The 14102-nt window shown below is 38.5% G+C and overlaps 1 protein-coding gene across 5 annotated transcripts in view; it reads right to left on the reverse strand.

Moving 5' to 3' along the window:
- Nucleotides 1-433: 433 nt before the first annotated feature.
- Nucleotides 434-14102, reverse strand: part of GTF2I (general transcription factor IIi) — a 75602-nt gene continuing 61933 nt past the window's right edge. For 4 of the 5 annotated variants that reach the window (XM_084651271.1, XM_084651269.1, XM_084651270.1 and 1 more), the window contains 13 exons: nucleotides 13842-13925; nucleotides 13258-13350; nucleotides 12343-12408; nucleotides 11600-11783; nucleotides 10856-10908; nucleotides 8600-8710; nucleotides 7673-7756; nucleotides 6677-6860; nucleotides 5358-5386; nucleotides 3722-3805; nucleotides 3129-3167; nucleotides 2475-2550; nucleotides 434-954 (listed from right to left, as the gene is read on the reverse strand). In XM_084651271.1, the coding sequence (XP_084507397.1) occupies nucleotides 2492-2550; nucleotides 3129-3167; nucleotides 3722-3805; nucleotides 5358-5386; nucleotides 6677-6860; nucleotides 7673-7756; nucleotides 8600-8710; nucleotides 10856-10908; nucleotides 11600-11783; nucleotides 12343-12408; nucleotides 13258-13350; nucleotides 13842-13925 (1070 nt within the window). In that variant the 3' untranslated portion in view covers nucleotides 434-954; nucleotides 2475-2491. Of the gene's footprint in view, nucleotides 955-1910; nucleotides 1948-2474; nucleotides 2551-3128; nucleotides 3168-3721; nucleotides 3806-5357; nucleotides 5387-6676; nucleotides 6861-7672; nucleotides 7757-8599; nucleotides 8711-10855; nucleotides 10909-11599; nucleotides 11784-12342; nucleotides 12409-13257; nucleotides 13351-13841; nucleotides 13926-14102 lie in introns of all 5 variants that reach the window. The other variant, XR_014714422.1, reaches the window with a different exon arrangement.

A 14102-nucleotide genomic window follows, 5' to 3' on the forward strand; every position in this document is an offset into this window, starting at 1 on the left:
CTTAAGTGTCCATAACTGGTTCTAAGTGAATTAAAGGGCATCATCCAGCAGTCCTCATGTAAAACTCTCACATAAGTCCATGGGAGTTTTGCCTGCATTAGGACTGCAAGACTGGACCCTTCTCTTACATAAACCGTGTGATACCCTGATAAAACATACACTCTCTACTTTGAAATAATGGAACAAAATATAAGAAAAGGCTCAATTTAAATTTGTTCCTCATCCACACACTGAGATACTGACCATTTCATAGTCCATTTTATTAATGACAGGTTTCAGAGTAGTAGCCGTGTTAGTCTGTATTCGCAAAAAGAAAAGGAGGACTTGTGGCACCTTAGAGACTAACAAATATATTTGAGCATAAGCTTTCGTGAGCTACAGCTCCAATGAAGTGAGCTGTAGCTCATTTTATTAATGCATACTAACGGTCAGGTGAACGAGTTCATCTTTTATTTATTTATGAAAAACATATGAATTGAGATAGATATCATAGGAAAAATTAGTTCAAATATACAGATAGTATTGTCCAATCAGCCATTAAGGAGAAAGAACCAAAAATCATTAATTTTTTTCCCAAAAACAGAAAATCAATGAACTACTGTAGGTATTTTTCTTCATCGTAAAAGCTGAGATGCATCCAGGCACAGTACAATTCTACTTTATTGGGAAATGTAGATGGCCTCTAAATTCCTGTTGATTTTTTTAAAATCTTAATTAATCCCTGTCATTTTTTCAGCATTGCTGCCTCAAATTTAATCCTTATAATATATAACCAGCCTTTCCAAATCTACAGTCACTCTTTGCTTTAAGTCAATTCACAGAACTGCTGAAAAAGTAGACATTTCTATCTAAAAGTACAAAAAGGGTTTGTATAGAAGGTACTTCTCTTATACAATTATATTACACAGCTCAGGACAGTCCCAGCAAGCTCTTCTCCAGACTGCATGCTTCTGACTAGATAGAAAAAAAGTACAAAGGTGAAGTTAGTTTCATTGCAGCTATGTATCCTATTGTACATACTAGTACTTGAGAAATTCATGTATATCTCTTCAAGTCCTCATTTAGGCTATGATTCGTGAAAGTACCAAATCACATGCTTTTCTGAATAAGAATGGGCTTAAGTATGTGCTTGAGTGTTCTCTAACCCAGGCATTTCACTTGATGTAAATTCTCTGTTGAATCCATTAGGTGGGCACAATTGTAAAATAGCAAGAGTGACAAAGAAACAGAGACCAAATTCTGCAGCCCTTACTCAGACAAAACTCCCACAAACTTCAATGGGAATTTAAACCAGATGAGGTGTGTAGAATTTGGTTAATAGAAGTTACAACAGGCCTTTAAACATCTGTTCGGTTAAGTCCATCTCCCTGAAAAGAAAGGATTATTCCCAACATTTTCTAATGCTTTGTCTAGTCTATCTTAAATATTTCAAACAATGGAATTTCTACCATTGAAATACTACTTGACCAACCAACAGATCTCAGCCGTGGAAAATTTTAATTGATATCCAATCTCAAATTATCAACTTTGTGATGAATATAGTCAATAGCATTTTCTTACTTTTAGAAAGGGAGATCATAGCATGACTGTATTAGACAAATACAACCCGTCTTTATGTCAATCAAGTTGACAGATGTTACAAAAGTACCAAAGCTCAAAACTAAAAAAGCTTGGTTGAGAGCTTTTTAATAAATTCAGACTTGGAAAAATAAGTGCAGCTGTAATAATTCTTAATATTTAGCATTTTTTCTGAATGGTTTATAACAAAGTAAATCCTTAAAAGTAAATTATAACTCTGCATATTTTTATTTGTTGGGATAACACCATAACTAGTACCGTTTCAACTGCCACCAGAATTCTGTTATGAGAACTAGAAATGGAAAAACTAGCTCAAATAAAATAAGATTTACCCTGAATCTTTGTCCCAAAACTTGAACTGAGATTTTTCTGAGGTTAAAAGAAAGTAAGAAACAAAACTTTTAAAATGAACAGCAATCACATTTTTTTTTTTAAATCAAAGCTAATTATTGTACCATGTGTTTCTCAAATTCAGGCAATATTAAAATGAAGAAGAAATACCATGCTTAATTACAATTTAAGGCTATACCAACAACAACATCCTTTGCACCCAAGCATGTCAAAACTCTTTACAAACATTAATTAAGTCTTAGATCGACTTAGGTATGTAATCATAATTCATTTTTATTTATAGGTAGTACTATGGCACTCATCAAACTAGTATTTGAATGCCTCACAAGCTTTAATTAAGCCGGACAGTACCTGGGTGAGCCACAGACAGACAAAAGGACTTGAATAAAGTCACAGGCCAAAGCAATGACAGAGCCAGTAAGAAAGCGCTACTCTCCTGACATCCAGCCTTGTGCCTTAGACATACGACGTGCATTCCCTACAAAGAGGTGTAAAACACTATTCCCTAATAACTATTAATTTTGACAGATACTAAATTATTTTACCCTAATATTGATAAGGTCTACCACGTTGGATCTGGCTCCTGTTTTATTTGAGAACTTTCTTCTGTTTCTGCTATGTCTGTTGAAAAAGAAACAAGAATTCTTTCTACAAAAGTTTCATTAATATCAATGACAGTATTGCACAGGAAAAGTCAATAACTGCTGAGTGAATATTAAGAAAATATCCATGTATCTTTTAAAATTCAAATCATGAAAATGATTAAATAGCAAAACGGCACTCAAAATGGTGCACTTCTATGGAAAATATTTTTTTCTCTGGTGATGGCAACATTCAGTCATGTGAATTGTGGGAAAAACTGCTTTGAATAAAGACAGACATCATTTAGGATATAAGTCATCACTCAAATGCACACCTACGCAAAGTCATGACTTATTAAGAACAACAATTCATAAACTTCATTGTAAAACAAAATCTGAGTAACAAATTTTTACTGCAGAGTAAATTTCATATAGTGGCTGTATGATTATCATGCAAACCAACACTTCATGCAGAACCAGGAAGGGAACCAAAAGAGAATGACTTGTGTTTTGATTAACCACCACTTTATCTTTTTACTTTTATTAGAAGTGATGCAACCTTACTCAAAATCACTAAAAAATAAATAGTTTTTATAATAACTGACAGCAGTCACTTACCTTCTACAGATACTTCTATTTGGCTTGGTTCAGCTGGCTCTTAAATTAAAAAATATATAATAAAATTAATAAACATGTAGTTTAAACAATGTGCATAAGATAAATATTACAGCAAGTCTTGAGAAAGCTCGTGAATATTCTCTCCTATGACCACTTTCAAATATTGTGTCCAAGATACAACAACTGTGACCTGCTGAAGATAATTAAAAAGTAAAATCTGATGTAGTAAAATAAATGATCTGGAGAAAGGGGTAAACAGTGAGGTGGCAAAGTTTGCAGATGATACTAAACTGCTCAAGATAGTTATGACTAAAGCAGACTGTGAAGAACTTCAAAAAGATCTCACAAAACTAAGTGATTGGGCAACAAAATGGCAAATGAAATTTAATGTGGATAAATGTAGGGGGAAAACACCTTTCTTTATACAGAAGAGCATACACTCTTTCAAAGTAAAATCTGGAATATCAACATCATCAGTCTTTGCATTCCTAGAATACAGCCTATTATCAGGCAACAATTTAATTAGTTAGCAAGCCCTATAATCTGACTCCTATCACCCTTCAAAAAGCGATTTATTACACCTCTATATTCACCTTGTACTACTGGTGCCGGTGCAGGAGCAGGAGCCGGTGTTGGTGCCTTGGCTGGTGTTTCTGATTCAGTTTTCTCCATCAACTCTGAGAGAATAAATACAGTCAATTGTTTAGGTTTAAAAAGAAAAGGCCCCTCAAACTGTCAAATGGCATCTATATTTTATTATATGTTCCACCCGGTGAACCTGTTGCATAAACAAGTTATATTCACAGTAACTGAATAATATACCCTCTTCTGCTCAATAGAAGTGTTTTCCACTTCTCTTCCCTCAGAACCTAAAGATTCATTATAATCCCTGAGCTAACATCACCCTTTATAATGCTAAAAAAGACTGGTTTTCAAAGGATAGTATAAAACAAATGGCAAGACCACTAACATTATTGAAGCAATAGACAAATCTCTCTGTATCTAGACACCTCAGACTGCCTTGACCATTGAGGACGTGATGGCAGACATTTGTATGGGAAAGAAATAGGACCTCATCTTATTATCAATCTCCTTCCAGTGGTGGAAGAAAATCAAGCGTCTATCAGCTGCTCTCAATTGCCAATGATGTGTTATGCTATTGACTCCTGCAGTTCTATGTAGCAGTGGACAGGGTTGCTCTTAAGTGGGTCCTTTCTTCCCCTCATACATTTCTCTGGAGCCCCTGCCAGGAATTGCTCTTCCGAATGGAGGGCTCTCTTTCGGACGATGACACAGGATATATGGGGCCAATGGGAGAGACAGTGAGAAGATCCTGAAGGCACTCTAGTCAGTAGAGCACACTGACACTTCCAGCTGATATAATTGAGCATCTTACCCAGTGTAAAGGGGGTACTCAGCAATGGATGAGAGCTGGCTGACTGAGGCTCAATCCGGGTAAGAGAGAAGTAATGCTGGTAGGGGTTTGCCCTCCGAATCTGTAGTATATCAATGGCTCAGCGCCTGACAAGGAATGCTGTGCTACCAGAGGTACTGTTTTTCAAATGAGGCTTAAAACCAAGGTCATGACTATTTTAGATAACTGAAAACACCTGGGCATTTTTCACAATATTTGGGTGTCCTGGCCCAAGTCCTAATTGGTAATTACATTCTGTCTCCCTAAATTCTCACCTGAACACAATTTTTCACTCCAATTTTTCCTTTGTGTGGCTATTGAAAAGCTTCTGCATGTCAACTGCTATTGAAATGCAGCCACACCTGAGGTGAAGAGAATCTTGTATGAGTCTAACTGGGCAAGTTCTAAACTAGCGCTGAGCTCATGTGGTTTTGTAAGTCATAGAATCATAGAATCTCAGGGTTGGAAGGGACCTCAGGAGGTCATCTAGTCCAACCCCCTGCTCAAAGCAGGACCAATCCCCAATTTCTGCCCCAGATCCGTAAATGGCCCACTCAAGGATTGAACTCACAACCCTGAGTTTAGCAGGCCAATGCTCAAACCACTGAGCTATCCCTCCCCCCCCAAGGTCCTTCCATAAATAAACCAAGCATGTTTACATTTCCTGACTAAGTACTAAGGAAATAAGTTATCCATATTTAGCAGTTAATGCTCTGGACCTTCTGCCACCCTGGGATAATGCTACAATAATCTAGCATGCCCTGTGGAGTGATACATTGAACAGAATTCAAAGTGACAAAAAATGGAATACTTACGGTTGTTAATCACAAGTCCTGGAAATGGTCTGTTAAAAAAACAAAACAAAAAATAGGAATACTTAATGCTTTTAAGATCACTTTTACTGTACAATCTCTCTCTTTTATGGAGGGCCTCACCTGAGGGTTCAGAACAGAGCACAGTAAAAGGAGTGACTGCAATAGTCTCGCATAGTTCCCCCCTGGAGCAGAGTGGTTTATCCAGCAGACTGTGTCAATTTTACATCGATAAGAAGGTGCAAGTTCTTCCTTCAACCAGTTGCTAAGAGAATCAAATCTTCACTTGGGCCCAAATACTGCATGTTCTTATATTGATCAAGACTCACGAGCTCAAAAACAATCTTGATTAAGAGCTGCAAAATTTGGACCTCTCTAAATTGACTTTTTAGAAACTCCTTGCTAGCTAACAGAACTGCTGGATTTGATCGCTTGCAAACCCGAATAGAATCTAAGTGTTTATGTTTTCACTTTCTTGACTCATCATCTGTACAGATTCGAAAATCTCATTTATTCCACAGTATAAGCAAAACCATTTATCTCTTGATTAAACTAACTTCCAGGGTAATCATCATATTTTATCAAAAGACAGTACCTGAACTGATTTTAAGAGGGACACATTCTCAAGAACGTTAGGCAAAACAGCAACTGAAAATCTTAAACTTCAGGAATCCAATCATGTACTCACGACTTTTAAAACATAGTCATGCTGATCTGGAAATTTAAACTACTACAGATATACAATTTACTGTTAAGAACAAACAAGCTTGTGGATCTACGAATTCTGTTGTGCAAAGGAAAGAATTCTCAATCTAACAGCCTTGACAGCAAGGTCCATAACTTTTTGAATAGCGATAAGCTGTACCATAGGAGCAGGTTTCAATTGGTGTGTTAGAAATCACTTACAAGTCAATTTTCAGAGAGGTAGCCGTGTTAGTCTGTATCAGCAAAAACAACGAGGAGTCCTTGTCGCACCTTAGAGACTAACATGTTTATTTGGGCATAAGCTTTCGTGTTAGTCTGTAAGGTGCCACAGGGACTCCTCGTTGTTTTTACGAGTCAATGTAATCAATGTTCCTATGTATGCTTACTCCCAAGAATTTTCATTGTTAATGCTGTGCACCCTCAATTATTTGAATTTAAAATAACCTCAACTGCTTGTTATTCAAAACAGAGTCGATGCCTCCCCACATTTATTATATTGAAGATTCCCTCAATTTTCTGAAACACTGATTTTTCCAAAAGTATTGGCTATTCTCATGACATCTGGATAATCATGGTTACATTATATAACCAATGACAGTAAAATGACAGTCACATACCGAATAACAGTAAATTTTATAAATTCTGCTGATTCCAAAATCCTTCTCATGGAGCTGATTTCCAGATAACTGGGAGCTTTAAATGCCACTCCAGGAGGCATTCCATCCACCACCACACAGCCAGGGTTTATGGTGATTTTTCTGTATGGGACTTTCACAGGGAAATTCATACCGATTGCTTCACCTAAATAAGAGACGCTGTGATTTGAACTGTGACCCAAGTCTACAAATCTCAGTTTACAAATACTCAGGGCAGTAAGAAAATCAAGTGATGTGAAAACAAGCATTTAAAATAATCTCAAGTGCTATAACCTTAAAATGCACTTGCCATTTAAACATTACATTGAGTAATTTTCAAATGAACTGTGTTACAAGCTACACTCATGAAGGTTATGGTTCACGATAGTCACTAGTATCCAACTATCACAGTTCAATATATAAAGGACTAAAATTTAGGTTTTATAAAAATAAATTAAAAAAAGAATACTCAGACATTTTAATGAAGGGAAAAAGTGTTTCCTCTCACAATGAAAGCAACACAGCCCATTGCTAGTGAAGAACCAACAAAAAGAAACTAAGTAGGCGAATTTCATCATCCAATCTGAACACAGTATAAAAAATAAAGAAAAACTGAACAGTGAAAGGGTAAATAAGACTTAAAAAATTCTTTCCACTTTAACATTTTAAGGTGTTAACTGATCAGGACTGTGTAGCTTTAAGCAAATTTTGGGTTTAAAAGTAAAATATTTATTAATCTATCATCACAGGAATTTCTTGGTTTAAAAAACACAAAACAATTTAGCCCTCAAACTAGATTTCTGTGGAAGCTGGGGCATATAATTACAGATTAAAAAAATTACATATTGGTTATATATACAGTGCAAAAACATCAACTGTAATGGATATTATATACTATAGGTTATACTTATTTAAAACCAAAATGTAAATCACTGGTTATTTTCAAAGCTATTTCAAATCAGAAATTAAAAAAATTACCAAACTTCCTGCTGAAGAGATCATTTACTTGTTCTCTCAGTTGTCGAGCCTTTTCTACTTTTGATAATCTTTCACTTTCATCATCTGAAAGAAATTGTCAGTGTCAGGATTTAGCAGGTGATTTTCCTCTTTAACTAGTGCAGTACTGACTGCACGAGTGCTTATTTAAAACAAGAATAGATGATTGCTTTATTAAGCATTTAGTAATCAGAACAAAAATAGGCCTTTTCACTGTTTTTTTTGGTTATAGCAGTAATGGAGGATTTTGTAAATATGCGAACTATAAAAAGTTGCAGTTTTAAATAAGCCTGAAAATGATTTCAAAATATTTACAGGACAATGTTAGATTTATTAAAAGGAGAAAATTTATTGAATAAACCCATTATTTACAATCATGACTTATTTTAAGTAAATGAAGTGACAGTGTAAGACTGGGGACTGAAATCCTCTATTTAGCCACAGTGGAAGCTTTCCCACACTACCTAACCAGCGTAATTTATCCCTGAGCTAAAGTGACCACTTCTGGGGAAAAGAATCTCCATGATAATTTAATCCTAATTCTGTCTACTGAGACTGCCAACAAAGTTGCAAATTAACGCTTAATTTAGCATGTGATGGGGCGGGGGTGGTGCAGATGTGACCACCTGCAAATAGGAACTGAACTGAGATTCATTTTTCTGCAGATTTTACTTAGTACACAATCATAAAAGTTTAAAAAACCATCAATGTGACAACAGTGCAGACAAAGGCCACTTAAAAGAGGCTATTAAGTGATACTCTTTGTAGACTGTACTATATATAAGACAGGATGAGCCAAAGGGCAAATCAGGATGGGGGGGCAAGTGGTAACATTAGGCAAAGAGCTCCTGCCATGAAGAATGAGAGCTGTAAACAGTAAGCAGCAGTAAAATCAGAGCACCCACCTACCTGGTATAGTCACTTGAATGATGTTAAGATCTTCAACCCCTGCGGCTGTGTTCACCACTGGCTTTGTTGTGGTGCTTGTTGTATTTGATGTATTGGATGAACTGGTTTTTCCTTAAACAGAAACAGGAATTTGAAGTATGAGCAAAATGGCTGAAGATGGGCTAACACCTTTCCAGCAGAAAAAAAAGGAAACATTGGGGGAGAAACAGATTTGCAGTAAAAAAAAATGCAATTTCCAAAAGGACTTAGTATAAATGACTAAGTCCCTTGACTGTCAATGACACTTAGGCTCGGAAGTGCTTAAGTCATTACTGAAAATGGGACTTCACTTCTAAAAGTTTACCCTTCAACTATTTCTTACAAACTACCAAAGTCAAGAGAAAGGGTTAATGTATGTTACAAGGGCCTCTTTTTCCTTGCCTAGCAGGTTTTCCGATGACATGTTATTTTTAAAAAAGAATGTGTGGATATTTTCATGTTTTGGTCAAAGCAATAAACTAGAGCACTCAACACTAGTAAACAATATTGATCAAAAGAACAAATAGTGGAATATTAAATTCTCACCCACACAGGAAATCTTTTATCGCTGACTTTAATGGAGCTATGCCTACAACAACTGAGGATCTGGTCCAGTATGTTTCGTTCCTGATCCTGCTCTCACTGACACTACCTTTACACTGGTGTAACTTCACTAACTTCAGTGGAGTAACCGGGGTGGGCACACTTTTTGACCTGAGAGCCACACTGGGGTCGCGAAACAGTATGGCGGGCCGGGTAGGGAAGGCTGGGCCTCCCCAAACAGCCTGGCCCCAACCCCCTATCCGCCTCCTCCCACTTCCCACACCCAGACTGCCCCCTTAAGAACTCCCGACCCATCCAACCCCCCCTACTCCTTGTCCCCTGACCGCCCCCTCCCCTAACCATCCCCCCAGGACCCCATCCCCTATCCACCCCACCCCACCCCGGCTCCCTGTCCCATCTGCCCCGCTCCCAATCCACACCCCCGCCCCCTGGGACCCCCAACCCATTCATCCCTCCCCCACTCCTTGTCCCCTGACCGCACCCTTCCAGGACCCCCGTCCCTAACTGTCCCCCCAGGACCTTACCCCCTATCCATCACACCTGCTCCCTGTGCCCTCCCAACACCCCGGGACCCCACCCCCATCCAACCCCTCCTGCTCCCTGTCTCCTGACCGCACTCCCCACCCCCCCCGAACCTCTACCCCATCCAACCGCCCCCTGTCCCCTGACTGCCCCCAGGATCTCCTGCCCTCCCTCCCTCCCCTTACCATGCTGATCAGAGCAGCAGGACAGGGTTATTTGAAAGCCTGGGACGTGGGTGGGCTCAAGCCACGCTGCCGGCGTGGCTGCAGAGGAGAAGGGACGGGGGCGAGCCCCCCCTAGCTGGGAGCTCAGGGGCTGGGCAGGACAGTCCCGCGGGCCAGTTGTGGCCCGCGGGCCATAGTTTGCCCACCCCTGGAGTAACCTCTGATTTAAACCACTGAGAGTAGCATCAGGTCCAATGAATACACCCTAGAAAACCAACTTCTTCTATGGAATACCTGCTCCAGGTCACAATTTGGGAGTACAGTATGAGCCATTAACCAGTACCTCAATCCTTTTCATTGGATTGACACATGGACTTTTACAGCTCCCTGCATTTTGCTCCCTTGTCAACGCTGCATTACAAGTTGGAGTCGGAGCAAAGTGGCTCCTCAGACCTTGGAGGGTGCACTCCAGCACTGTAAAGCTTTACCTGACCCACAGCCTCCTACTGCTTTGAAGGAGGCATTGTAACAGCCAGTGCAAAGGGATCTGAGTCTTTAGATTATACAAAGCTAACTAAAAGAACAGGAGTACTTGAGGCACCTTACAGACTAACAGGTCTCTAAGGTGCCACAAGTACTCCTGTTCTTTTTGCGGATACAGACTAACACGGCTACTACTCTGAAACAAAGCTGACTGATAAACAAGAAAGCCATTACTGAAGCTGCATTGCTGAGTTGAGGAACTAGACAGAAGTCAAGAAAATATAATAGCTTTACAGCTCCTCAGAGTAGGGACATATCTTTATCATAGAAGTATACCAGTGGCACCATAGTTAAGGCTGTGTCTTGATTTCTACTTGGATAAGACTTTCCAGTAAATATACCGTGAAGTTTTCAGGAATTGGTTTATACTGGGCAACATTCCTGAAATTTGAAAGCAGCCCAAGACAGATCACCATCCAAACTCCTTAGCTGTCGTAAAACTTACTCTGGGGACTTTTAGCAGAGCTTTCCTTAATCGCTGCCTCGAACATCTCAGGCCTGCAGATGAACAGATTTGAACATTTCATATAGAACAGTAAAATTACACTCAATCCATCATTTCCATCCAACAACAAAGGAAATACTAGCTGTCAAAACTGAGTGGTCAGGACAGGGAGAGCAAAGTTAGTATAATAATGCTAGCCAGGATGTTACACATAAAGTTAACAAGATGACTGATCATTTTGGTTTTCTACCTTCACCACAGTATAGCTGTTAAATCCCTAATATCAGTGTTTTTACTCTAAAGATCAGGGATCGGCACCACCATGTTGCAAGACGGACACTTGACAAAATTCTGAAAATTGGAGTTTGTGTCATCCCTCAGAAGTTTGATTTAACATCCTTACTCCTTGCTGCAGTGTTGGTGACCTTTTAGCTACAAATGACTTAACTGCAAAGCCTGCTGCTCCCACTAAAGGGGAAATGCAAAGTCAACATTAAAATCGAAATAAGCCCAGAACTGTGTGCTACTCCCCATTAAGCAGGCTTTGAAGAGCATTCAGCATAGAAAACTATTAACATATCCTTCTCCAGATCTGAAAAATCCTCTGACGTTTCCCGGTTTGCTAGACATTTCAGTATATATACACTAGTGTGGTTAATGGAGGAATCTAGCACTCTTCAGGGCTTAATCTTTGTTTTTTTAAGCTTTGCAGCTCATTTCCATTGACACACACAGTTCTCTTACTTTTTTATGATAAATTTTATCTTAGATTTGTTTCGCAGGATCTTCTCCAATCTTGGAATGCCAAAAGTAGATGGTCGGCGGAATGGCACCCCCTCAGGTAGTCCTTCCACGTAGAAATCCTCTGGATAGGATTCAAATAACGCAAATGGGACCTTGACAGGATCTTTAAGCCCCAGAGCTTCCCCTGAAATGAAAGAGAGCATTAAAATTAGAAAACTAGTATTTTATCCTGAAGAAGGGAGTTAGGTTTCCAACACTGCTGGTGGGCAGAAAGTGGGCCATGCTCCTCAGATACCTTCCACATACATGCAAGGGGGAAATCTCAAGTCTGCAGTAAATCAAGCAAGCGCCTCTTCCTGAGAGAGTGTTTGAGTCCCTAACAGCACAGCTCCTCTTGCAGCCATGTTGTCTGGCTGAGCAACAAGGAGTACATAGCAATATGGAACTAATGGGTTTCTGGTGGACCACAGGATGTCTGTGGATTTTTGAAGCCAAACCCCTGCACCACTCCTCCATTCCCAGCCTTACGTGGAAAACTTAGGGGGAATCCGATCATTTGGAATTTTCAATCTGCGATGTGAGAATCAATCTCCTGGGAGATAACAGGGCCCAGAGTCTGCAAGGCTATTAGAGCCTTTCAAAATCTGTGTACGAACAGCACCATCAGACACAACGTACACGCCTAACCAAGTTATCTCATCAAGCTCTAAAAGATACATCTTAAAAAAGGTTGACATGCTTACCACATTTTTCATTAAAAAGATTTTCAACTTTTTGTTTTAGGTCAGTAATTTTGGCATTCCAAGCCTCTGTCAGGAAATCAGAAGAGTTAGATTAGCATTTGTATACTTGTATTGAGCAAAAAAATCTGTCTAGGAACTGTGTATTTATATATATATTTTTAAACATTTACAAAAATTGTTTACCGACTACTATGAAGTCAAAAATGAACAAAATTGCTATCACACACTAAAGAGCATTGAACCATTCCCTTTTAATCCTAACTCATAACCACTACTAAGACTCTTCTCCTTGAAGCTTTACAAAAGATCTCAGTTAATGAATGAACCAAAGAGTCAACTGTAATGAATTCAACAGTGATATATTACAGTTCTCAGAGGCACACAGAATAATCTGAGCTAGCACCCAAACTTTGAAAAGGCCAGACAGACATGGTATTTCCTTGAGAAATGTGATCTCGATACTAGTTTCGTGAAAGGATAGATATTTATCACAAATCAATACTAACCCTTCTAACTCCATTCTAAACTTTATTACTAAGCAAATGGAACGGTTTTTGTGTTTTACGTTTTGTGACTATCGTGTTGATAACCCTGCACAGGGCAAACCCACAACAGGGAGGAAAAGTTAAAACTCCTTCACATGACTGCCCCAAATATGTCTTCTAAAAGCAGGGAACCATGGTCAGAGACCTGCTCTCTGATGATTACTGTGAGCTGCAGATAGCCTAATCTTCTGAGTTCTGTGATCACCTATCCCGATAAATGCTTTTTGAATTTGCATGTAACTCAGTCATCAAATGCAGAAAGAAGATATCACTGTTAAAAAAACCTCTCTACTATTATCAAATCTCAAAAACTTCCAAATATCAAAATTAACAAAGGCTATCAAGACAGATTAAAACCCACAATATTTACCAAAAGAAAACTCTCTTCCTCGTGGCTTGAAGCCCATATTGGATCCATTGGTTTGAGAATTAGTTCGAACATCTGTTTGTGGTTTATTAGGACCTGCAGAAATGAACACACACTTTATAATATTTAAGAGCGAGAGAGAACATACAAGTAACCATCTTGTGAGAGAAACAAAAATGATGAAATATGGCAACTGATTATAAGTAAAACAACTGAGTCAACAGTGGAACAAAAATGCTGTTTAGAAGTGCTTTAAGGATTGTGGAATTAAAACATAACATACTTTAGCACCATTTAGTCATTGTCCACCCTTCTGTATTATTTTCCTTAAAACAAGTTCTCATTTCTCTCTTTGGAATGAAGGATCCAAATGTATTGTGAAACAACCTTTGACAGAGCCATCGTTCTGTCTATAACTTATGTTAATCAGAAATGAAAAATAGAACTGGTATCGTGAAGTTAAATTGAGTTTTCTACACAGGACCATTTTTTTAAAATAATATAATTGTATTGTGGATGAAAGGTCTTCTGCAGTTACTATTACAAGTTACTTTAATAAGAATATTCCCTAAAGGGAGATTTCCTACCTTCTTCAACAGTCACCTCAATCTCTGGAACCTTTGAATTGCTTGCAGGACTTCTTGCTCTCTTTGAGCTCTTTGGACTCAATGCTACAAATCAACAATACTGTTATTCTTCAGTAATGGACATACTGCACAGATCCCAAAAGACAGTATTTGGAAACATCCCACAAACAAAATAATCTGACATACAATGTGTATTGTTTAATGGTGTGCTTTATAAAATCAAAACAATGCAGGTAAGATCACAAACTTTAAAAAGTGAAT

Source organism: Lepidochelys olivacea (genome assembly GCF_965140295.1).
Source record: "Lepidochelys olivacea isolate rLepOli2 genome assembly, chromosome: 17".
Classification (NCBI taxonomy): domain Eukaryota; kingdom Metazoa; phylum Chordata; order Testudines; family Cheloniidae; genus Lepidochelys; species Lepidochelys olivacea.